Genomic DNA, 25,689 nt, shown 5'->3' with positions numbered 1-25,689 from the left:
ATGACCTAATAATGCACACAGACACACACATTTAAACATACACAATTCTACCCAGATAAGAATGGCCACACTTGCTAATTACAAGTCTATTCAAAAGTTTCTCTTCCACCGAGCTCGATAGCTGCAGTCGCTTAAGTGTGTCCAGTATCCAGTATTCGGGAGATAGTGGGTTCGAACCCCACTGTCGGCAGCCCTGAAGATGGTTTTCCATGGATTCCCATTTTCATACCAGGCGAATGCTGGGGCTGTACCTTAATTAAGGCCACGGCCGCTTCCTTCCCAGTCCTAGCCCTTTCCTGTCCCATCGTCGCCATAAGACCTATCTGTGTCAGTGCGATGTAAAGCCAATAGCAAAAAAAAAAAAAAAGTTCCTCTTCAGGAGGTCCAGCCCGTTGCTGTACCTGCGGGCGCTTTAACCCTTACATTCACTTTCTCCAAGTCCAGCCACCCCATACAGTAGCTGTGTATAGACAGCTGGATCTGAATACGGGGCTACAGGCCATTCGACACACAATGACTGTTTGTTGGTTCGATTCCACAGACAGTACAGTAATTCACACAGTTACATGCAGTGAACAACTAAACAGCTCATCAGTATTCAACAGCAGGATGATACAGCAGCGAACATTAACACATGTCACCTTCACACTCGCGATAGCGGCTTCCCTTGCTCTGCCTCAGGCCACAGAAATACACGAACACACAATACAGTCTTCCATACTGTCGTCTCCACCCACTCACTGGTCTTTCTGACACCACAACAGCGGCTCGATGTTGGGCCACTAGAACATTCAGGGTTCGGCTGAAGATCGAACTTCCCTGTCGTATCTTCCAGAAATCACATAGAGAAACTAGATAAAGGGAACAAAAGAGGAAGGGCCGTGGCATGTCCTCGGGTGGGCTGGGAAGTTCGAGCTGGCTTAGTCATCCCCTTTCAGATAATACCGAAGGGGCTGCGACAAGGCTGACGGTCGCTTGAGCACATAACAGTACTTTGGCATGTTTCATTGTCCATTCTTGCACACCATACTCTCTCATTCCATATGTTTTGCATCCACTCTCACTTCACTCAGTTCAGTCTGGTGTATCGTCTGATTTATTCAAACTTTATTACTTCACTTTCATTCAAAGTGCACTGTGCCGTACTTCTGCACCACACAATATTGTATTTCAAAGTGAGCGCAAGTAAAGTAATTATGAGTCGTAAGAGGTTTCAAAGCTTTGAGAGAATTATAGAAATCCTCACCAGATCCTGTCAACATGCATATCAGTGGTAAGATGGTGATATATACTATCAATCTACGTAAAAAAACATTGTGTATGGTGCTTACATCCACTAGAATGCAGCAGAAGTTTAAGTGTATGCTCCCAAGCAGAAAGATCAGACTATTTCAAACTATATAGAAAGAAAACCGGACACACTGATTTGGGCTCATTCATACATGCAGGGCAGAGATCACCTTCAAAGATATACAATTTCCATCTCGACAACTTTCAAACTTTACGAGCTAGGACGAAATGAAGTTAGGTCTATAGGGGTTCATACCACGCATGGACGTCAGCAGCATATGAAGAAAAGGAGCTCTATATGATGTGTGTAGTTCTGCATCAAGGGATTAAATTATTTCCCAAACTTTGCACCTTCCAGAAGCAAATGATTGCAATTAACATTATTGGTTTTATCTGTTAACATGTTTGCTATGTTATTAAAACATATAACTAAATCAGGATATGTATTTGGTATAATGGTCAGTGAAAAAGAATAAACTTTTTTTTCTAGAACCATAATTTATTTCATATAATTGAACTACTATCTGTGACAGAGAACTTTGATTGAATTTCCAAATACCTTTATCACAGTATGACATCACTGAAGAGCATTTATAAAATCATGAACTGCTTGTGATAGTGCAGCAACCTTCGTGATTGAGAAGAGCTGCATCAGTTCCGAGAGAACTGTTCAACTCAAATTTTAATGTAATGCACTATCTTATTTGCAAACCTGAATTTTGTAAATCACCGATAACTCCACTTTCAATTGAGGGAAACATTACCAATGCTGTATGAGGTGTATTGGAAGGTTTATCAAAGAATGGCTTTAACAAGCTCCTTGAAGAAAGAATTTAGTGTAGAATTAATGTACTTGTAACAAAAGGATACTGTTTTGAAACTTGCTAATTAAAACTCTATAAAGATAATCAGTTCTTATAACAATCTGAATATTCCAGTTAATTCTTGATGCCACTTGTTATTCATTTATTAAGGACTGATATAAATTTCACAGCACTCTGCTATCACATACTAGAAACAAGTCCTACAGGAAGAGCAACCTTTTATTACCAGTTGTAATGAATGGAAAAGAACAAACAAGTGACAAATCAATTCATGTATAGAAAGGAACATAACAAAGGAACACATGATATGATAAACACAATGAGAGGACAGTGTGGGGAAAAAGGAGCAACAGAAAGATTAGACAAAATCAACCATGAAATCATTAAAGGTTAAGGACAATCTCCACATCTTCATACCTGCTGTCTTCAAATAGGTTGGTTCTCTCCTCATCAATTCCAAGACTGAAAGTCTGTCAAAATAAGCCTCCCAATGAATGTTGATTCCTGCCCTCATGATAAAGCTGGGAAGCTGAAATGAGCTCATTGGGATAGAGAAGAAATGGATGTAGAAGAATTGGGTTTGATGAGGAGAGAGTCAATCTACCATACTTACCTACCTATAAGACCCCATCACATATAACACCCCTCTTAATTATCAGAAATTAGGTATATAAAAAATGTGTAAAATCAATTTTTACTTCACTTTGTCTAAAATTGATTGGGAGTGTGTCCATTACACCTGCATCACAGCTACCATTGTTCCTCCTCCTTCCCCTTCCACACTATCCCTCTATCCTCAACACATGCCTGTGAATGTGGGTGTGATTTGGAAGTGTCCCGTGCAGTTCAGAAGCCAGAAGTTACAACTGTGTGAATGTGAGTTGGCAGTCTTGTTATACAGCTTCTTTTAGGCTGTGTTACAGGATTTGTGTGAGAAAATGGTAAAGGTGACTAGTCTTAATTATGATGTGCAAACCTGTATGATTCAATTGGTGAAACCAAGAACAAAAACTATTAGTGAAGAAAATCTGCAAATCATTTCATGGGGTGCAGAATACAGAGTATGAGAATGTTGATAATAAAGTGCTTGAGTGCGTCACAGAGATGAACAGTTGTCACTTCATTGCTGCAGATCGAAGCATGTGAAATTATGCAGATCTTCGGTGTTTCAGAGAAAGATTTTAAAGCAAGTCAAGGTTGGGCAGAGCGTTTCATGTGCCTAAATGGACTTCCTCTGCAGAGGAGAAAATCATTGTGCTTCTTTCTGACTACACTAACAAAATGATCCAATTCCATTGGTTTGTAAAGAGACTTCAAGGGGAATATCACTGTCATATTCCACAAATTGGCAATGCCAATTGGACTCTAATTTTCTTTGACATGCTGTCTAATACAATGATAAATGTCACTGGTCCCTTGAGCATTCTAGTCAGAACATCTGGAGTCAAACTATGATGCACAGTGATCCCATGACTGCTGACGGCAGAAAGCTCCTGGGAATGACACCAGGAGCCGAACTGCAAAAGATATCCATGCTCGTATTGGACAGCTTCTACGGCCACTTACTGGACACCATGAATAAACAAATTTGTCTGTCCAGTCATCATAACAGAAGCCGAATGTCTATTTTGCTGCTGTTTAATGTCTGCATTAATAACTTGTTTAGAGATCATATTAGGAGTTTCTATGATAATTGTATAAATGGTGAACATGAGATGATAGAAGACAGTAAAATCGAATGACTTTCATTCCAAATCATTTGTGAGTGGATCCTGATATATTGAGAGGGGGGAAAACCCTAATATCTCTCCTGCTATGGATGGTATGAAGACTGTTTTCCTGGAGTGACATAAATGGGAACTCAGACCAGCCGAGTGACTATGAATTTAATGATGATTTTGATGACCGTGAGAACGAAGGGGAAAGAAAACTGATTTAAAAATTTATTTAAATAATATTGGGAAATAAAGTATCAGGATATACTGTATTAAACACAACATTTTCCTATTTCAGGCAACTACTGGCAGCCTAACTGCTTAATGCCGCTTGGTACCTGTCACCCAGCAGCATGCATGAGAACTGACTGTTCCAGTGCAAGCTATTTTACCCTAGAAGCAAGTTAATTTAACGTGAATTTAAAAAGTCCTTTCTTTATTACTGTGTTGTAAATAGCTTTAGATAAATACTTGTTCATTGGTTATTTAGATAAATAATAATTGTTGGATTAAAGATCAAACAAGGCACTCTTTGTACCTCAAAACCCAATCTAACCAGTCTATTATTTCATACTCTTATTATATCCTCCCTCATTTAAGAAGACAAAAATTAAGGGAAAAGTGTTCTTATAGGTGAGTAAATATGTTATTTAAAAACTGTAGTATGTGAAGATGTGAAGATTTTTTTTTTTTTTTTTTTTTTTTCATTCATGTTCTTGTCTCATCTATTGCTCCCTCTTCCTCTCTGACCTCTCATTGTTTATCCTGTTGTGTGTTGATTTTCATGCTCCTATCATTCTGTATATCACTTTTACCAATTATGTAGTCTTAGATCAAGGACACTCATTGCACATTGCCATTCAAGAATAGATTCCTTGCAGACTGATACATGTCAGCACCTGTAGAGTGAAGCAGTAAAATTAGTTCTGTATTTTACATGCCATTGCCTGTAATCTCTGTCTAACATATTATCTTATCTTTTCATTATTTCCTTTTATATGATTTCTTTACAAATGTCATTTGGTTGGTCTAGCTGACTTTCTCATTGCATGTTATGTAATACCTTTTGTGTGTATATTTTCAGGTGACAGTGTTGCTGCTGGCAAACCATTAGACAGGCCTGAATGGCCAAGGCGAACAGGTATGTAAGTGTACATGTGTGTGAAGTAATTTTTATGATACCTTGAGTTGTTTACAATGTTGATAATTTTGGCTGCTTCTTTAATTTATACTGTCTCTACATAGGATTGAGGACTTTGTTATACTATCTGTCAGTCTGTTTGTGACGGCTAATCTTGAGAACCACTGGATATGGATTTTAATATGGTTTTCACCATTCTATTAAGCATTTCTTCAGAAAGGTTTATATTTATAAATTTTCGTCTATGACCTAAGGAAGTTGAGCAGTAACAATTTCAGTGAAGCAAGTGGAAGAAAAAATGGCAACCGTTAAATCTCCCTAAATATACATTGCAAAACAGATACAGCGTACTGAACAGAGTATTTAATTTGAAAAAAAAATTAATGCTCTTAATTAATAAATGAATATTGGTCAACATTGCAGCTACATGTACGCTGTTGAATGACAGAAATGTGGTTTGCCTCATGTCCATCTTCTACTATATTTACATAATAAGATTCGACCAGACAAGATAAATAGTGTAATTTCAGCAGTTACCAATTAAACACTTTGATCCAACATTACATGATATTGTGTTAATGCACTTGATTCATGGTTCATGTGGTGATTAAATGCAAATTCACCTTGCTTACGTGGAGGAGTTTACATCAAAAGGTATCCTAAACATTTCCAAAGTTGCATACCTACTGGTGATGATGGGTATCCGAAGTACCATAGGTTGTCCCGTGATCGTTGTGGAGAAATTGCAGCTCTCAGGAACAATGCAGTAGATAACTGATGGAGGAGTTCACTAAAGTCCGGTTCTCGTTAAAATTTTTGATGCGCTCCTCAACGTCGAATTATGTCATTCTGTCAAATCATCAAACATGTCCTGTTAGTACATAAATGAAGGCAGTGATCAGGCTAATTTCAGCATTCAATCAACAAATGAGGTTCAGTAATACTGATCATATATTCAACTCCAAGGCAGTATGGCACATTTTGTCGTTCATTGTACATGAACGAGGAACTATAATCATTCACCTGGCAGTCCGTTCGAAACAGATGACCATCAAATATAAGATGTCATTCCCTCATAACAAATGAAAGCTTTTCAAATTTAGAACACTGCTCAGCTTCCGACCTCAGGCGATATTTGCTTTCAGAATTTTGAAGTGGGCTGATGATCTTACGAATTTCCTCTCTTTCATTTTGATTGTATCTCACCATGGCGAATGAGGGCCAAGCATTCAGCAGCATATAAGTGTTCGGGATCTACTACTGTGGTCTAGTGGCAGTATTTGGCCTGTCATGAGATCGATCTGAACTGATGATTGGGTTTGCACAGTTGAAAAGCTGTTTCCCTGCATTTAGCCTGATGTTTCAGAGCTTCTTTCTCCAATGCATTAAAGGAAATGACCTTAGATACTTCAGATGAATGCAGCATTTGATTTTTCCATATTTGGTATTAAAAAGTGCATGGTATTACCGCAGTCAGACATCATTACTTCAATTTTTTCAAAAGATATCTGGAGCCTATAACTTCAGCTATATCTTTTGCAATGTTTCAACCTGGAGGCTTGCGATGTTGAAGTCATTTGTCATTAGGACGACATCTGCAACAGCAAGGCGGTTTAGACGCTCACTGCTTTGGATCCAGTACCCAGCGTAATTAGACAGTCTGTTTCGACACTCAATAGCTGGCCATACACGGAAAGATTTTTTGGCAGGCATCGCCTTTGGGGCCAGATCCAGCAGGCCGTCTGCCAGGCGTGACCTTCAGAGACCCGGCCTGCTCCTCGCCATCAACTGTGACACCAAGGCCGTCGTGTTGTGCAACATAATCTGTCAACATTCCAGACCTTCCCGTTCATGGAATTATCCCTGAGTTCTCGGCAGGCCAAGCCTCATACGCTGGCCTTTCAAACTAGTTTGAAATCCTTGCTGGTTGGGTCTGCCGTACTTAAAACTGTGCGATGGACATCGAAGCAGACAGCGTCCAGAGGAAATGAAAATTTGCTGTTGCGGCTGTTGGAATGTGCATTTTGCTATATGTTAAATCATACAAAAGAAAAATCGATCGAAGTGGATGAAATCATGGATAAGAGAGCGAGACAGCTTTAGTCACATGAGTGTGATACAACACCTGAGAGAAAATGAACCAGACGATTACAAGAATTATTTGTGAATGGACCACAGCGATTATGATATGCTGTTAGGTTAGCATGTATGGATTTTTCTCGTTATTACGTTAAATGTTTGATCTGTCTGTCTCATCCTTGGCTTTGGCAATATGAAAGTGACTGAGGAATGAGCGATGCTAGTAATACCATTCCTTATGCAGCCAGTCCCTGTTATGATTGGTATGGAAATATCGCTCATAGGGTCAGTTGGTGCATGCGTTTCAGTGGGTCTAGAGTCAGAAATTTCATTTTTAGATTCTGTATGGAATCAAGATTTACATTCAAATTTGTTAGGTATGGGGATCCACCTGTTCAATACAAGTAATAGTGATAATTATAAAGTCATCACATATTCATTTTATTTGGGACTGGTTTTGGCAATAGGGTATGCCATCATCAGCCTAGGAAGTAAGACAAGTAATTTTGGAGATCTCAGCGAATCGAGTGGTTCAACACGGCTATGGTATTGGCTAATCAGGATTATAGGGAAGGAATCCTCAGTGTGTTGTGTATGATATCATTTTCCCTTTTCCAGATGCAGCTTGATCAGGGCAGATATTGTGCCTCTCCATTTTACTCAACCTCTCTACACTTCACATCAATCACTGTTCTAATCCTAATCTCAGTACATTACATTACTTAAAATTATTAACAATACTTTTTTTAAATGTACATGCTTTAACTGAATTACTTTACATATATATACAAGGGTTTTTATTATAAAAATTGAATATAGAAATCTGTACACCAAATATTTGTGCAGTTAAAATTACGAAAGTGGAATGAGCTTTTTTCATTGTAAGAGGTTGTTTTCAGTGACCTTCAGATGTTACTGTAGTGCTAGCATGCATGTGCCAAGGTCAGTGTTCTGAGGGATATCTAAACCAGTTTAGCTGTTGTCTGTGTAGTATTCACAAGCATGCCGCTGCAGCGATGCTGAAGAAAATTGAACTATCCTTTACAACATAAATTACAGCTATTCTTCTATTACTGAAGTGTATAAGAAGCAGAATTTTACAGTGTTAAACATAGGGATGAGCTGTGTGTTGAATAAGACAGGAAAGACCCATAAGGGATTAATTCTGAAGGGCAAGAAACAAACTATTCCACAACCTGCAACAAGCCATACTCCAGAGTTCATGAGGACGGTCAAAGCCCTTGTTTCTGACAGCAATCCAGCAAATATAATGAGCCATTGCAAGTAATTAAGAACTTTTAACAGTATCATCAACCAGAATTTGAACTTGAAGAAACGTATAAGAGTAGAGTTCACAAGTTGTTTGATCGTCACTGTGCAGATAGGTGCACAAACAGTAGAAAACTCTATGAGAATCATTTGGCACAAGAATGATGGAAATTTGTGATTGCATTGGATAAAAGCATATATCTAAGTGACTGCAACAAACACCATGCGATCTACCAGCAGATGAAAGGTGAAAAAGGTCATAAAAAATGGTACTCGGAATGTAAGGAAACTTTTTCCAGGGGATTTATGGTTGTCATTGGATAGTGTTGTAATGGGAAGTTAACTATTCGTTGTGTTGCTGAAAAGGGCTAAGTTAACTCTCTATACTGTCAAACTAAAGTCCCGACTCCAATTTGTCATACTGAGATCCCAGCTGTGTATGGTGAAATCACCTATTGCTTTTCACATGGACTTTGTACGTTTGGACTTCTGTAAAGGACGTTGGAAAACAGGTGCCCTCTTACTGTGGAGGGCTTATGAGAAGCCTGGTAGAAGGAGTGGGAACAGATGGACATGGCTGTGTTTTGTAGGAGTCTTCAGTGGAAAGTAAGGTGCAGAACTGTAGCTTTTATGAAGGGACATCACATAGAGCAGGTAAGACCCTAGTGCAGTTTGTTGCCAAAAATCTGAAACAACCTCTGTCAACTTTTTTTTTTTTTTGGTTGGTGTAAACAGGGTTTTTAATGCATTTCCTATTGTTCTTTTAGGTTATTTCACTTAGTCTGGACCTTCGCTAACCTGATCAATTTATTCCCCCAATTAGTCCCTATTAACTAGCGGGTACAAACAGGTCGGAACAATGGCAGAAGGGTACTAGAAATGAGGAGATAAACGCTAAATTAGGAATGAACTCAATGGATGAAGCTGTATGCATAAACTGACTTAGGTGGTGGGGTCATGTGAGGCGAATGGAGGAGGATAGGTTACCTAGGAGAATAATGGACTCTGTTATGGAGGGTAAGAGAAGTAGAGGGAGGCTAAGACAACAATGGTTAGACTCAGTTTTTAACGATTTAAAGTGGTATAGAACTAAATGAGGCCACAGCACTAGTTACAGATAGAGGATTTTGGCAACATAGAGTACATTCACAGAGGCTTGCAGACTGAACGCTGAAAGGCATAACGATCTATAATGATGTATGTATGTATGTATGTAACGAGTTTCTATTATAATAATAATAATGATAGAGGTAACTTTTGTGGGTGAATACAGGTGCCGTATGCAAGCCTGGATGTCGCTGATTATAGGCATCCTGAATGCGAGTTTACTGGCAGTAAGGTTGACAGTTCCTTTCTGCTCCTCTCAGTGAATAAAGTATGGGTTATCCATCTAAATGGTGATCATTCCCATTGTTGCTTAATTTTGGAGATCTCAGCGAATCGAGTGGTTCAACACGGCTATGGTATTGGCTAATCAGGATTATAGGGAAGGAATCCTCAGTGTGTTGTGTATGATATCATTTTCCCTTTTCCAGATGCAGCTTGATCAGGGCAGATATTGTGCCTCTCCATTTTACTCAACCTCTCTACACTTCACATCAATCACTGTTCTAATCCTAATCTCATTATACTATTGTTACCAGATCATTCACTGTAATCTGGGTCTTTCTTTGTTTTTCTTTCCTTCTGTCATCTTGCATCTGTTTAATTTGTCTAACACATCTCATAAATACTGTTACAAAATTTTGGCACACGCTGTAAACTGTTTTGACAGATAAAGAACCGCCAGTGTGCTCATGTTACATTGAACCATTGTGAGCTTGTCTGTGAAAGAGGAAGCATTTAGCTGCAGGTTTAAACATGGAATGGGGTGACTACGAAATAGCCGTGATAGCGTTACATAAAGTTGGAAAATCTGCAAGTGACATTTTCAGGATGCTACAAAAGCTCAAAATCAGTCATATGTTTGTCTACCGGACCATTGAACGATTCGCTGAAACCGGCCTGTGAAGAATTGTACGAGAGAGGGTCACCCATGCAGTGTCAGGACTCCAGCAACACAAAAAGCACTGGCGGCTCGTATTTGGAGAAATGCAGGCTATCTTGCCCCGTGAAATTAACATTTTGAGAAGGTCAATGTCCAGACTTCTGTCAGAGGACTTTGGACTAAGGGCTTATCGCCGAGGTACAGGACATTACCTTGCCGCACGCCTAAAGAAAAATGAGTGTGCTAAAATGTCGACATCTCCTGCAGTGTTATGTCCATAATGGTCATCGGAAAATCCTCCTCACCGATGAGAAAATATTTGCCATTGAGTCTTTCAATCATCAAAGTGATAGGGTTTATGCAAGAACTTTTCAGGAAGGCAGTAAAAAGTTCTAAAAGCTCAGAGGGCCCATCATCCCTCCTCAGTGATGGTTTGGTTGGGGGGAGAGTTATTCTGGCACCACCCAGCTGCAATTTTTGCGAAAAGGGAGTTAAAACCAGTGCCAGAGTGTACAAAAGCACTGTTTTGGAGCATATTGTGAAGAACTGAAGTGTGACATTGTTTCAAAACCAACTCTGGACTTTCCAGCAGGATTCTGCTCCAGCCACAAGGCAAGATCAACTCAAGGGTGCCTTCAGCATTACGTCCCTAACTTCATTTCGCCAGAAGATTGGCCCAGTAGCAGTCTGGACCTGAATCCTTTGGACTACCAACCATGGTCAGTGTTTGAGGGCATCGTCTGCACGAGGAGACACCCTACCCTTGAAAGTTTAAAGCATTCCTTGTTGACACCAGTTGTGGATTTTCCCCTGGACATCATGCATTTCGCATTAGACGAGAGGCCACAAAGACTCGGAGCCTGTGTCAGTGCAAAAGGTGATGCTTTCAAAAAGTGATGGGTGCTGTGTGTAGTGAATGCATGTAAAAACAACATACTGAAAGAAAATATCTTTCATGATAGTTGCGTTTTTCAATTTTTAAGTTGTAACGGTATTTATGGCAAGACGAGGTATTTCTCCTTTTTACTACTTCAGCCTTTTCGTCTTTATTTCTGTATGTCTTAATTTTCTTACTCTCGCTTTCCTTGTTTTTTATAACATACCTCTCAAAAGTATTATTTCTGCTGTCTCTGTTTTCATCTTTCTGTGTCGCTGGCAAGCTCTCAACTATAAGTATGTAATACCCCTTTGCACATTATTTATCCTTTTGGCTTTGTTCTGTAATAGATCATGTACTCTGTGAAAGAATGAGAGAGAAAGGAATTGTTTAACACTGTTCTATCTGTTAGCAGTCTTTAATGGAATATTGTACCACATGAGTTCTTTAATGTGCCAGAAGCCAACCTTGCAGACTTATCACATTTAAACGGTCACAAATAACCTCAATCTCAGTTGGAAACAAACCCTTTGCCATCGAGACAGAGTGTGAATGATTAATCTCCACCACTGATGTAAACGCGATAGAAAAAATTCCTGAGTTGTATCCTCCTGCTGATTTCTATAACCAATCATGAATTCTGTATTAATTAACATCCTAAGTTCGTAAATGTTCATCCTGAGTTCTTAAATGTTCTCAACTTCAAATACCTTTTTCTCCTATTTGTTTTGCTTATTTTCCTTCTCTCTGTTATCCTTGCTGTTGTCTGGCTTTTTCCACACTGATTTGCATTCTCTGGTTTTCAATCCTCCCTTTTAATGTACAAGCTGCTCATGGATTTTTCTCTCATATATATTCTGTAAATGGCAATATCACTAGGAAATAGCATGTTATTTAGTGTAACAGTTCCTTAAGCTGCCTTTGCTGGCCTCACAATACAATACAAAATGGAATACCGGGTGAGTTGGCCATGCTGTTAGGGGCATGCAGCTGTGAGCTCGTATCCGGGAAATAAATGGGTTTGAACCCCACTGTCGGCAGCCCTGAAGATGGTTTTCTGTGGTTTCCCATTTTCACACCAGGCAAATGCTGGGGCTGTACCTTAATTAAGGCCACGGCTGCTTCCTTACCAGTCCTAGCCATTTCCTACCCCATTGTCGCCATAAGACCTATCTGTGTCGGTGCGACGTAAAGTAAAATTGAAAAAAATAATGGAATGGTTACAGTACACCTCCCTATTTTGGTCTAGTCTCAATTTCCAACCACCTTCCCTGTCTTGTGTCTGGACATAACTGCAGTATTATATTGTTTCTACCTGTTTTATAGTTGCTTTTCCTGTTCCTTTCTGCACCAGACTTTCTCAAAATCTTACTCTTGCAACAATGTCATCAGTCTTCTCTAAATCAATAATTGTTGTTAATACAATATCATCATCATCATCATCATATGCAGTTTCCAGCTGTTGGTCAGGTCTGCTTTGTTAATACAATATATCCTTCCTAATCTTCCAATGCTTTTTCATATTTTATTTCAGAACAAAAATTATGCTATGTTTGATAGTGTTGTCTGCAGTTGAAGAGCATTGCAGTACTGTCTATTGGGACAGTGGGAGAGAGAACTTGAGCTGAAATTCACTGCAAAATGCTGAACATATACAGTAGAACCCCTATTTACTGTTTTTCTAGGGACCGGAATATTTTAATCTTAAATGGGGGTTTAACCTTAAATCGAGGTTTCACTAGAAAGCAAACTTTTTCCAGAAATCTTTGCCTGTATTGACAAATTGCATCAACACACATTATTCACACAATAACAACAATAAAAAAAAAAAGGACATACCTATCCTACACACTATACTGTAATTACAACTATTTCTGTAGCACTAATACAGTAGTCAAAGATCGTAGATTCCCACCACACTACAAAATTATAACACCCACAACATATTTACACAATGGCAACAATATGTTGAGCTACTTTGCCTGTATACAGTACATATTTATACAACTGTCAGACTGGGCAAGTTGGCTGTGTGATTAGGGGCGCACAGCTGTGAGGTTGCATCCGGAAGATAATGGGTTTGAATCCCACTGTCGGCAGCCCTTATGATGGTTTTCCAAGGTTTCCCATTTTCACACCAGGCAAAGGCTGGGGCTGTACCCAATTAACTCTTTCCCGCAGGTTGCGTAGTAAAGTGTATTGGAGTCGCACATTGTCTCCCGTGGATTGCGTAGTAAAGCGTACCCGACTTCCTCTGCCATCTGTCTGCTAAACATATTACTTCTTTGAACCATTGAATCCCCTATGCGTCCTAGATACAACTGGCATGCACGGAATCCTAAAATAAAGTGTTCTCTTATACGTTGTCATAGATATAACAGACAGCTGACTGAATGTAAACACACTACAGCAACATGGCTGCACATAACAGGTTGAGTGCAGAGGATATTTGTTACAAATTAGATTAATATATTGACGAATGCAATTGTAGTGAGTTTGAAGTTGTAGGTATGATAAAAATGGTGTGGGAAGCAGTTGGGACAGAAGATGAATTTAAGGTAAATCAAAATATGGCACAGGACAGGAAATGTTCATTCAGGTACCATCTCCTTTCAAAATATTAGGCCTACTTATACAAAACCTAATAATCAATTTTAATCCTCCAGTTAATTGGGTGTCGGATTATGGGCCCTGTTATGAAGAGAATTTTAATTTTTGCAAATGTATTTCATTAATTGAAGTTGGCACTTTCCAAGCCTATTACCGATTGGTCAGATGATTTTGTATTGTTGAAAGTGGTTACGCATGCAACAGTCATGTCCATCATCAAGTCATTGCATCATTAAGACATATCAAATTCAATAAAGTATTGAAGGCACCAAGTTCCTTTACTTCAAAAATCAAAAACAAACATTGGCGCCCAACAGCACGGCTCTCAATAACCTGAGATGTTCAATACGAGCAAGATCATGAAAAGTGAAATGCAGAAGTGAAAACAATGCGTCGCAATTGAGGTTAAGCATCGGAGTAAAAATACAACACATCTCGAATTCGTGCAATCTTTCACGGATACTGCATTCTCGTTCATAACGAATATCAGACCGCTGAGGCCAACAATTTCAACGGAGTGCAGCATAAATCAGTAATCAGGCAAGTACGATTTGATGTTTCGTACATACAAAGAAGTAAAGAGAAAGACAAGATTTCAAGATCTACATTCTTCTCACTGCTCAGTGCAAGAGTCTCCGTGAGACCATGAGTCTCCTTGACATATACACCATCCTTGCTATACGTACGGTACTCTTAGGACTCTTAGATTCTAGCCTCTTTCCCTTGCCGCGTTTTCGTAACATAAACATGCACTGATCAACATAATAATAAAATAATAATTGAAGTCTATCGATCCTCCTGTTGTCATAAATATAAAAGATACAATTTCCTTTGTCATATAACCTCAATTCAGCAACAAGATTCCTTTGAACTTACACATAACCTTCACGCAATCCCTTCGAACTTTCACAGCATAACCTTAATTTTAATGTCTCAACTAACGAAATTGAAACAATTGCGTGGTCGAGTAAAAGGCACGTTGACAAGAATAATAAAGTCGATTACAGCTGACATGTCAAAATCAGAGGCGAGGGTTAAAATTTATGTGAAGAGCTATGGAATTCTTTTGAAGAAGTGCAAATTAAAATAGAGGAAACAGAGATCACTGATGAAATAGCTGCACTGCAGTTTGAAGAGGAATGTGAGGGAGAGCGAGAGCTATTTGAATCTATTTATTTCAGTGCAGTTACACAACTGCAAACGATAATAGATGAAGCAGAGGATGTTCAAAATAATTTGCTAGCTCAAATGAACACGGCAGTAAACAACGCCATTCATCAACAGGAAGTTCCACAAAATCATAACAGAAGAATACAAAAATTACCAGAAATTAAATTACCGGAATTTAACGGTGAATTCACAAAATGGTTGCTTTTTAAAAACAGTTTTGAGTCAACCATTCATAATGATACTCAACTAACAAGTATTAAAAAATGTCAGTATCTGATTGGTCTTCTGCAGGGCGAAGCACGCAAAGTCATTCAAGGTTTTACCATTTTTGCTTGGAACTTGCTTGTAGATACATATGATAATCAAATGATGATAATCGAGATACATCTAGATGAACTTTTCAAGTTTCTTACAGTTTATAAAGAGAACAAATCTGAATCACTCAGGCAATTACAATTTCATATTCAAACTCACATGGCTTCATTAAAAACAATGAAGCAACCAGTACAGTATCGGGATACATTGGTTATTCATCTAGCAAAGAAGCAGCTGGATTTCATTGAGCAAAGAGACTGGCAGGAAAGGGTGAAAGGCAACACTCCAGAAAAGATGCCAACATTGGATGATTTCTTGAAATTTTTAACGGAGTGTTCCCAATCATATATGCTTTTAAATCATAACAAAACCAAGGCATTGAACACAAAGGCAAATCCGAAGGACAGACAACCTAGCAAGAAAGTTGTTATGATGACGCCTCAGGCAAGCTGTAATCTGTGCGGTGGAAGTCACCCATTTTTACATGTGAAGAATTAATTAAGCGATCAGCTGAAGACAAGAAGAAAACTGCTCCGAGAAAAAGGACAGTGTCATAACTGTTTGAAACAAGGACATATTGCAAAAAATTGCAGAGGATCAAAATGCAAGATATGTGGACTTCCTCACAACACATTTTTACATGCTGAGGAAGATGACAAACAGAAACAAAATGTTCAAGAAAATCAAGTGCCCATAAACCTGTGTGTCGAATCTCAGCATTCACCTGCATCACTCAATGCAAGAATACAAAAATTACCAGAAATTAAATTACCGGAATTTAACGGTGAATTCACAAAATGGTTGCTTTTTAAGAACAGTTTTGAGGCCAACAGCTTTGGTCAACAGCTTTAATTGATGTGAAAGATGTTCACAGAAGAAGAATGACATGCCGAGCCTTACTGGATCCGGGATCTCAGTCGAATCTAATAAGGGAAGGTCTGTATAAGAAACTTGGTTTACCGAATGTCAAGACGAACACACAGATCATTGGAGTAGATTGTTCCAAAGTGGGGAAAAAAGAAAAAAGAAAAAAGGATCACAAGAGTACACCTCACTTCAAGGAATGACGGATTTGAGGTGGAAGCAGAATTTCAAGTTTTGCCAACTATAACAGGACGATTGCCACAGTTGGAGATCAAGAAGGACAAAATTATTATTCCAAAGGACATTCGCTTGACAGATCCCACATTCAACAAGCCTGGAGACATAAGCATGTTAATTGGTGCAGGACTTTATTGGAAAATAGTCATAGGTCCACCCAAGAATGAAGCTGAAGGACAACCAGCTTTGCAAAACACCCGATTAGGCTGGATTATAGGCGGTGAAGTTTTTCGAGAACAAACAAGGATCAACAACAACATGCATTAAAATTAGCAATCAACAATTATCAGATCAGATGGAGAAATTTTGGAAACGAGGAGCAATTCCGGAGATTCAACATTACACATCAGAAGAAAGAATATGTGAAAGACAGTTCGCGGACACCGTTTTGAGAGATACAACAGGTAGATTCATCATAAGGCTCCCTATTAAGCCAGATGTCATCCTCGGAGAATCGAGAATACACGCAATAAACAGACTAGAATCATTAGTCAAGAGATTAAGCAGGCACCCTGAACTCAAGACTGCTTATACAGATTTCATGAATGAATATGAAAAACTAGGACATATGAGCTTGATTGAAACAAACCAAAATCAAGATGTACCAAATTCATAATTCATACCCCATCGATCAGTGGTACGTCCAAATAGTGACACCACAAAGGTCAGAGTGGTATTTGATGCCTCGGCAAAAACATCACTCGGGACATCACTCAATGACAAGCTCATGACAGGACCTAATTTACAGCGAGATCTTTTTCCCCTTGTACTTAGATTTCGCAGCCATAAGTTCGTCATAACGGCAGATGTGGAAAAGATGTTTCGGCAAATTCTCAACCGTCCTGAAGATAGAGCATTCCAGCAGATTTTGTGGAGAGAGGAATCTTCAGCCCCTGTGAGGATCTATCAGTTGAGTACAGTAACATATGGAACAGCATCAGCACCTTACCATGCCATGAGATGCCTAAATGAATCTCCAGCAGCAGCAAAGGCTATTCGCGATGATTTTTATATGGATGACTGCGTAAGTGGAGGAGAAATTCTAGAAGACTTGATCGGGCTACGGCGGCAAATACAAAATATACTAACGAGTGGTGGAATGCATTTGAGGAAATGGAGGTCAAACAGCAAAGAGATCTTACAGGATTTGGAGAGCAAAAGCGACGAAGGGACTTTACTGATTTTAGACAAAGGTGAAGCTAGTAAGACTCTTGGACTCCTCTGGGACTCAGCACAAGATTGCCTTCAGTTTCAAGTTGAGCTGGCAAAGCAATCACCAAGATCCAAAAGAGAAGTCGCCTCCAAAATCGCACAGATTTTTGATCCACTAGGACTCGTGGGTCCAGTACTGATCAAAGGGAAGTTGTTGATGCAACACTTATGGATAGATGGATTTGAATGGGATCAACTATTGTCTCAAGAGCACCTTCAGATTTGGAACGAGTATTGTACATCATTAGAAAGACTGAACAACATCAGGATTATGAGCAAGGGTGCCCATATCCGGGGGCAAGGGGGGACCGCGGCTCCCCTCTAGCTCCCAGGGAAAGGCAAAATTCTAATGTAGTCAGGTGTTTTTCTTTTAAGAAAATGACTTAAAAGTCAGTATTACGGTGAAGTGGTAGTACCGCATCCCACCAACAGGCAGAGGATAACGTGGGTGTTATTCTACTTCGGAATACAAGTCGCCATTCATCTTTCAAAATATTAAAAATACTACACACTCCCAGGTCTAGGCCCCTCTCTAAAAACTGTCATATGGGTGCCCATGATTATGAGGAAGAGAAATCCTGGGAATTGCTCTGGTTCTTTTGATTTGTTTGCATTTAGTGATTCTTCAGAGAAGGCTTTTGGAGCCTGCATTTATACAGTTTGTCAAACGCAAAGTGGTCTCTACATTTCCAATTTACTTCGTGCAAAGACGAAAGTAGCTCCTTTAAAAACCATTTCGTTGCCAAGACTCGAATTGGAGGTAGCCCTTCTTCTTGCACAACTTGTCAAAACAACAGTGAGTGCTTTGAAAGAAAAAAATTGGTCAGATCAGATTATGGAGTGACAGTAGAATTGTTTTGGGATGGATCAACACTGAGCCAAGACTACTGAAGATATTTGTGGCAAAGAGGATTGCCAAGATTCAAGAAGCCACTGATGCAACCACCTGGAAACATGCTCCTTCGACTGAAAATCCAGCTGATCTTCTCTCAAGAGGAATTACTTCAGCAGAACTCGAAGATAAAAAGCTGTGGTGGAGTGGACCTTCTTGGCTTCGCACATGTCAACAACCAGAGCATTCAGAAGAATTTGAAACAGAACTACCAGAGCTGAAGGTCACAGCAGTTACGTTGACAGCAACATCATCCAGCATTCTACTGAATAAATTCTCGTCATTTCCAAAATTATGCCGTATAGTAGCATATTGTCAAAGATTCATTTATAATCGCAAACTCAAACCGCGAGAAAGGAAAAAGGGTTCACTAGAAATACAAGAAACTTGTAAAGCAGAGAAACAGGTAGTCAAATGGACACAATTAGAAGCATTTTCTCAAGTACTACATTGCTTAATTAATAATCAAGACCTCCCAAAGAAGTGTTCTCTAAAGTCACTCAGTCCGTTTCTGGGTAGTGACGGATTGATTAAGGTTGGAGGAAGGCTTCGTTTTTCAGAGCTAACATCAGAACAGAGACATCCTGTGCTTCTACTAGCAAATCATCACATCACCAGAATGATCATGGAAAATGAACATCGTTGTCTGAAGCATTGTCCCCCAGAGCAACTGCTACATGCAACTCGACAACGATATTGGCCTATCAGCGGCAGAAGAGAAGCGAAAAGGATTGTCAAGAGGTGTCTGAAGTGCTTTTGTTACCATCCTGCAGTTCCAGAGGTACGCATGGCAGATTTACCAAAAGAAAGGGTTACGTTAGTTGTTCGACCCTTTGTTACCACAGGAGTGGACTATGCAAGTCCAATATCTGTAAGAGAAAGCCAAGAAGAGGCCGCATTCATATTTACAAGAGTTACGTAGCTGTATTTACATGCTTCGGTACCAAGGCAGTGCATTCGGAGTTTGTGTCGGAGCTAACGACCGAAGCTTTCTTAGCTGCACTGCAACGCTTTACGGCAAGAAGAGGTTTGTGCCAGCAGCTTTTCTCTGATAATGGGAAGAATTTCATTGAAGCAGCCAACGCACTACAAGATATCCAGTCCTTTTTGGAAAAGGGGTCAACGACCATTACCTCCTCACTCGCTCAGCAGCAGATACAGTGGAGTTTCATTCCTCCCTGGTCACCCCACTTTGGGGGATTGTGGAAAGCAGCTGTAAAGATGATGAAAAGACATTTGCTGACTGAAACACAGGGACGCGTGCTAACTTTCGAAGAAACCTACACTATTCTTTGCGATATAGGGGCTGTATTACTCCCTTGCCAAATAATCCAAATGATTTAGAAGTCTTAACACCAGCACATTTTCTTCTAAGTGACTCGATCGTGCAACCCGTGCAAAGGGATTTGTTGAGGGAACCCGATAACCGCTTGTCACGTTGGCAGCACTTGCAGAGATGGCAGCGAGAATACTTGCAGGAATTGCAAAACCGCGTCAAGTGGCATGATACCAATCGACGTATTGATGTTGATTCTTTGGTGCTATTAATTGAGGACAACTTCCCTCCTCTAGAGTGGCCCAGAGGTAGGATAGTTCAAGTTCACCCTGGACGAGATGGTGAGGTGAGGGTTGTCACCGTTTGGACGACTGGTGGAACTTTCACCCGAAGCATCAAGAAAATATGCCCTCTTCCTATTGAAGGGGATGACAAGGAGAACTGAATTCAAGATTTCCTGTGATATCTTTAACTTTGTGTTATTTTTCATCAAAGATATAATTTCAATATTATTTTCTTTTAATGATAAAAATATGTATGTATAGAGTTTTGTATTAATGCATATGTTAAGAATAAGTATTTTTACAGTAGGTATAAGATTACAATAGTTAGTTGAAAGAACTCCTTTCAAGGGGGGCAAGATGTTATGAAGAGACTTTTAATTTTTGCAAATGTATTTCATTAATTGAACTTGGCACTTTCCAAGTCTATTACCAATTAGTCAGATGATTTTGTATTGTTGAAAATGGTTACGCATGCAACAGTCATGTCCGTCATCAAGTTGTGATATCGCATCATTAAGACATATCAAATTCAATAAAGTATTGAAGGCACCAAGTTCCTTTATTTCAAAAACCAAAAAGAAACAGGCCCCTACACAATTACATAATATTCCACTTAATGTCAATTTATCTTATAATCCCATTCAGTAAATAATTGTTTATAATTTCGAAGTATGATTTGCTATCTAAATATTGTCATCCAACAGATCCCAAAAATGAAATAAATTGGGAGATTCAGGGTGAATTCTTGCATTCTCTGTATTACCAACGAAATAAGAGCCCCATCAGGTAGAGCAGTTTAGAAGAGTAATTTAACATTATGCACCGTATTGGATGCTTCTTGTTTTACCATTCCTAACAGGGGGGGGAGTCTGCGTGTAATTAGGTGATCTCATTGTATCATTTTAGAATAACTATAGTGTATTTTCCATTGTTACTAAATTTGAAAGCGATATCTTTTGTGGTTTTTACAGAATAAATTATTTAGTGAAGGTACTCCACAACTATACCTGATAAGCAAATTATTACTCTAGGTTGTGCCAGACTGAGTCAAAGTTAGTCCATGGGAAATGGTTAAGGCCGCGGCCGCTTCCTTCCAACTCCTAGCCCTTTCCTATCCCACTGTCGTAATAAGACCTACCTGTGTCGGTGCGATGTAAAGCCAATAGCAAAAGAAGAAAGGAAATCAACTGTCAGCATCTCATTTTTTAAATAATCAAAGATGTTAGTCTGCTTTTTAGCACGGTTGGATTTTACGTTCAAAATGTCCACTTCCAGTTGGTTTAGTCCGTCTATAACAGAGCTGTCAACTAACGGGCACATTTGCGTTTCTCTCCACTTCCCGAATCAAGTCCACTTCATCTGCGACAAATAGTTTTTCTTTTTGCTGCCAAAGTCAACAACTGACATTGAGCTGGATAATCCACGTGATGCACAACACACTTTACAAAGGTAAAATTAAGTGTATCCTCCTAATTCAATACATCATTCCATCATTAGATGGAGTAATCAAATTCAAACATGTTTAGACTCATTTGAGCCATCTTCAGTGAAGGGGGGGAGGGGTTGAAGTAATTTACATAATGCAAGCTAAAAATGTGCCAAAAAACATAATGAAGGAAGAAAGAAAAAGACACATGACTGAAATAAAAAACAGCACAATATACAGTATTTCCATCATCATTTATGGAACAATATACAACTAGCTGCGATAAAATTCAGTGAAAATGGGGATTAATTCAAAGCATAATTGAATTTAAAAACTGTTAACCTAAGAAGGAAAGAAATGAAAACAAATGATACAGATGGAAATGAAAAATAAGTGCACATGTACCGCACCCCTCCCTTACCGTTGGTAATTGACCCATTAAAAAACATGCAAGACGGGAGATTCAAGGCGTGGTCTCCGAACAGGAAAGGCAGAAAACAGCCCGAACTGGAGCTGCCCCTCGTAATTAATGAACAAGGATATATACTAAGGCCTACTCTCAATGAAAATCAGATGAAGTTAAAATAATGGTTTATTGAGAGAGTAAATATGAAACATAAGGGGACTAAAAGCCATTAGTCAAGCTAAAATAAATGGAATAAAACATAACGTACCTTTACAAATGATCTACTCGAAGCTGTGGTGTGAACATAGCATTATAGAGAGCTCACAGTTTTAGTAATGATCTCGTTTCATCAAGTATTAATACCTCTGCCGTGCACACGGCTGAATTAAAATTGATCATTTTACGAGAATAACTTCATTCATATTAGACTTCTTTTCGCTTCACTATCCACACAACAATAGCACACTGTTACAACCAAACAAAATCCCACACGTCCAAGGACAACACAAAAAAAAAAAAAAAGGAAAAGAATAAACATGGAGCAGAGAGGAAGATCTCTGGACCACAGAGATAATAACAAACACAAGGGACCACGGGCAAGCGCGCGACTCAAATATAAGAAGATAAACGTGGCCGCCACGCGGACAAGAAAAATCAAGTTAAAGACCCTGCCAAAAATAAATAAAGTTGTACCGCAAACAAAGATATACAGAACAAGGATTAAAATGGAAACAAAACTAACCGAATGGTCATCTTTTCACTTCACCCAATCACCAACACTCATTCCAACATTCACACTATGTCGGTATCGGGAAGTAATGATGCGAGCGGCCGCTCGAGTCGAAGGTCAAACACAAATTCCGATGATGATAATAATATGACTCACCTTGTCACACAGATAGGTCCCACATATATCAAGTAGTAGCGTGCACACTGCTCAAACATTATACGCCCGGAAATCAGAGAGAACCACATACCAAAACCCATCAGGTCTGCGCTTCGAACGACCCAAGTGGAAACTTCTAGCCGACTCGAAGGACGTACAATCATTGATGGCGAGATGTAATAACCGCAGTGCACGAAATATGTAATCGGTAGGAGACCCAGGTTACCAAGATATCATGACCATAAAGCAATTATACGCACCCACACAGATCGTTTCACGCAGCGAAGCAGAAAGGGACACATCGATCAGTTCTCAATGACCGAGTACAAAGTACTCAAAGCATTCTTAAAATCAAGGTTAAAAACTAAGACAAACTAAGACCAACATACCTGTAGTATTTATACTCATCTTACCAAAATAAAGTAGTAAGAACAGGTTTTAAATATCTCAAATAACCATTTTGAACACAGGAACGCAATTCCGGTCTGTATGGGCTCCATTGTTAATAAGTCTTATGTCAACAAAGCAAAGATAAGACTCAAAGAAGATGAAACACCCTTGTCTCGTAAAAGGAACGATCTTTGGTACATATTATGAACAGTGCTGCGCTCTCGAGCGCAGCCATGGAAGTAGATAAGTAATTTGAATTGAGGTAGACAGAACTCATATGCATATCAAAACATTGCATTAGCAACACAAATCATTTGAATTAAAGAAACATGGTTCACACATAGCAAGGTTGCGGACCTTTAGTCTACAAAATTTTGGTTTTACTACTGTGTGGAAAATTCAGGCCGAAAGTCTGCCTTTGTAGAAACACCATCACATGAAATGGCTGGGAGCAGTAGCAAAAAAGTTTGAGAAACCAAGCCTGAGATAACGTGCAGGCGAAATGCATGTGACAAGTGATAGGAAAACGCAGATGAAATTTAAAACTTTAGAACAGCAGCATTCTCAATTTCTTCTCAATCTAGTGGTCCCATTCTCGATTATTGTTTCACAGTGTTGGCTGGTTTGTTTGCCTTCTTTTAAAAGGTCAGGAGGGCCGCGACAAATAATACACAACACACGAACTGACGCCAGCTTACATAAACTGACGCTATACTCTAATGCTGTGACAGATGTACACAGTCGAACAGAGATCAGCTGTGTACTGCGAGCATGCAATCAAAGCATAGCGAGTGTTTGAACATTGTGTCATTGTTAGACTTCGGCCGTGGTCGACTGAGTTCAAACTCGCCCGTGCGTGTTGCGAGGAATTGATACAGAAGATAATCTATCATGTTACATAAACACTGGGGTCGAGAGTATGATTATTGATAACTGAGAAATTAACATGGCCCAAATTTGCACGTAACAACGGATGAATCAGTGAAAGGGTTCTTATTGTAACTGAAGGATATTGCACACAATAATATAAGAATTTTCGAAGGGCATAATATATTATTATAGTTGAACCTTCCTTCTGCGGACACCGTCGGTTCCGAGGAAAAATGTCCGCTACGAGAGGTGTCCGCTAAAACAAGTTTGTAAAAATAATCAAACATTTTAACGGCAAAGAACATCCACCTTATATAAGCATACATATCTTTATTTTTATTATTCTAAGTCATTTCTGTGTTAGTATTTCATAGAGAGTTATTATAAGTGATTTTACATCATTTACAAACATTACAGCTTTGTGAAGTAATCATGAAGCTTCGTCTGTGTAAATTTAGCACGTTTTCTTAACTGCGATATTCTCGAAAACGGAATAAAGTCTGTTAAATGGTTCCATAGTGTTCTCGCCGTACTCGCGGTCCAGTATGATACATAAATTCTTTATCTGTTTAAGCATATTTAGTCCCTGCTTCATTGTCAGAACTTCTTGTTTTTCTACCACCTCACCGTCATCGTCACTTTTCGTTCCTGATTCGGGCTCTGTAAAACAATAAAAAGTTTTATTCAAAATAGTCCTTTTGTACGACTAATGAAGGCTGCTATGGACAGCTAGAAATATTTGCAAAATGCAGTGAATTAAATGAAAACTGAAAATTTAGCTTAAAAGAATTAAAAGCTGTCTATCATAAGAAGAAAATGAATGAGGAGTTGAGGTGTAAACAAACATGGACCTTGCGATACGTGCAACACACAGTTACTGTATAACTTGATAACACAGAAAGCTTACCGTAAAGTGCGTCCTGGAGTCGGGATGCCAGTTGCCCTCAAGATCGTCACAGCAAGGAATATTCTCTTCTTCGGCTTCAGTATCATAAGTCAATCCAGCTGTCGTTGCTAAAGTCTGAAGTTCATCATATTCATTTTGAACCTCTACCTCTGCTTGTTCTTCAACTGTAAAATTAATGATGCCGCATTTTGCAAAGCATTTCCTGATTGTGGTTTCGTTGACTGCATTCCAGGCTGCCTTTGTCCACGAAACTGCATCGCCAACATTGATCTTCTTCATCAAATCAAAAGCTGAGTCTGCTTCATCCATGTGTGCCACTAACAACCGTAAAACCCTCTTACGATAGTCTAATTTGAATGCTTGAATGATTCCTTGATCCAATGGCTGAAGATGAGAAGTGGTATTGGGTGGAAGGAACAAGAGTTTTACATTTGAAAGCCGTATTTCTGGATGGCACGTAGCATTATCTAGCAATAAGGTCACGTTACGGTTTCTGACCTTCATCTTGGAATCCAAAGCTAGGAGCCAATTCTCGAATATTGCTGACGTCATCCATGCCTTTTTATTCGCATGCCATTCGACACCAAGACAATTTAAGTCCATGTTTTTAAAGCACCTGGGTCTCAAGGATTTACCAATTATTAGAGGATTTTCCTTTTCACCGAGTGCGTTACAACAAAACATGATGGTGATTCTTTCTTTTGATATTTTCCCACCCTTGCAACTTTCATTCGGCAAAGTCAGTGACTTCTTCGGGATCGC

The 25,689-nt window shown here is 39.2% G+C and overlaps 1 protein-coding gene across 4 annotated transcripts in view; it reads left to right on the top strand.

Annotated features, from left to right (window-relative positions):
* The window catches only part of LOC136866312 (zinc finger CCCH domain-containing protein 11C), a 97,725-nt gene that overhangs the window by 54,801 nt on the left and 17,235 nt on the right, over positions 1 to 25,689 (top strand). For all 4 annotated transcript variants that reach the window (XM_067143159.2, XM_067143157.2, XM_067143158.2 and 1 more), the window contains one exon: positions 4,914 to 4,970. In XM_067143159.2, coding sequence (XP_066999260.2) covers positions 4,914 to 4,970 — 57 coding nt within the window. The remainder of the gene's footprint in view (positions 1 to 4,913; positions 4,971 to 25,689) is intronic.

Source organism: Anabrus simplex, chromosome 3 (assembly GCF_040414725.1).
Source record: "Anabrus simplex isolate iqAnaSimp1 chromosome 3, ASM4041472v1, whole genome shotgun sequence".
NCBI lineage: Eukaryota > Metazoa > Arthropoda > Insecta > Orthoptera > Tettigoniidae > Anabrus > Anabrus simplex.
The sequence above is the reverse complement of the archived record's forward strand: the minus strand, read 5'-3'. Positions and strand labels throughout refer to the sequence as shown.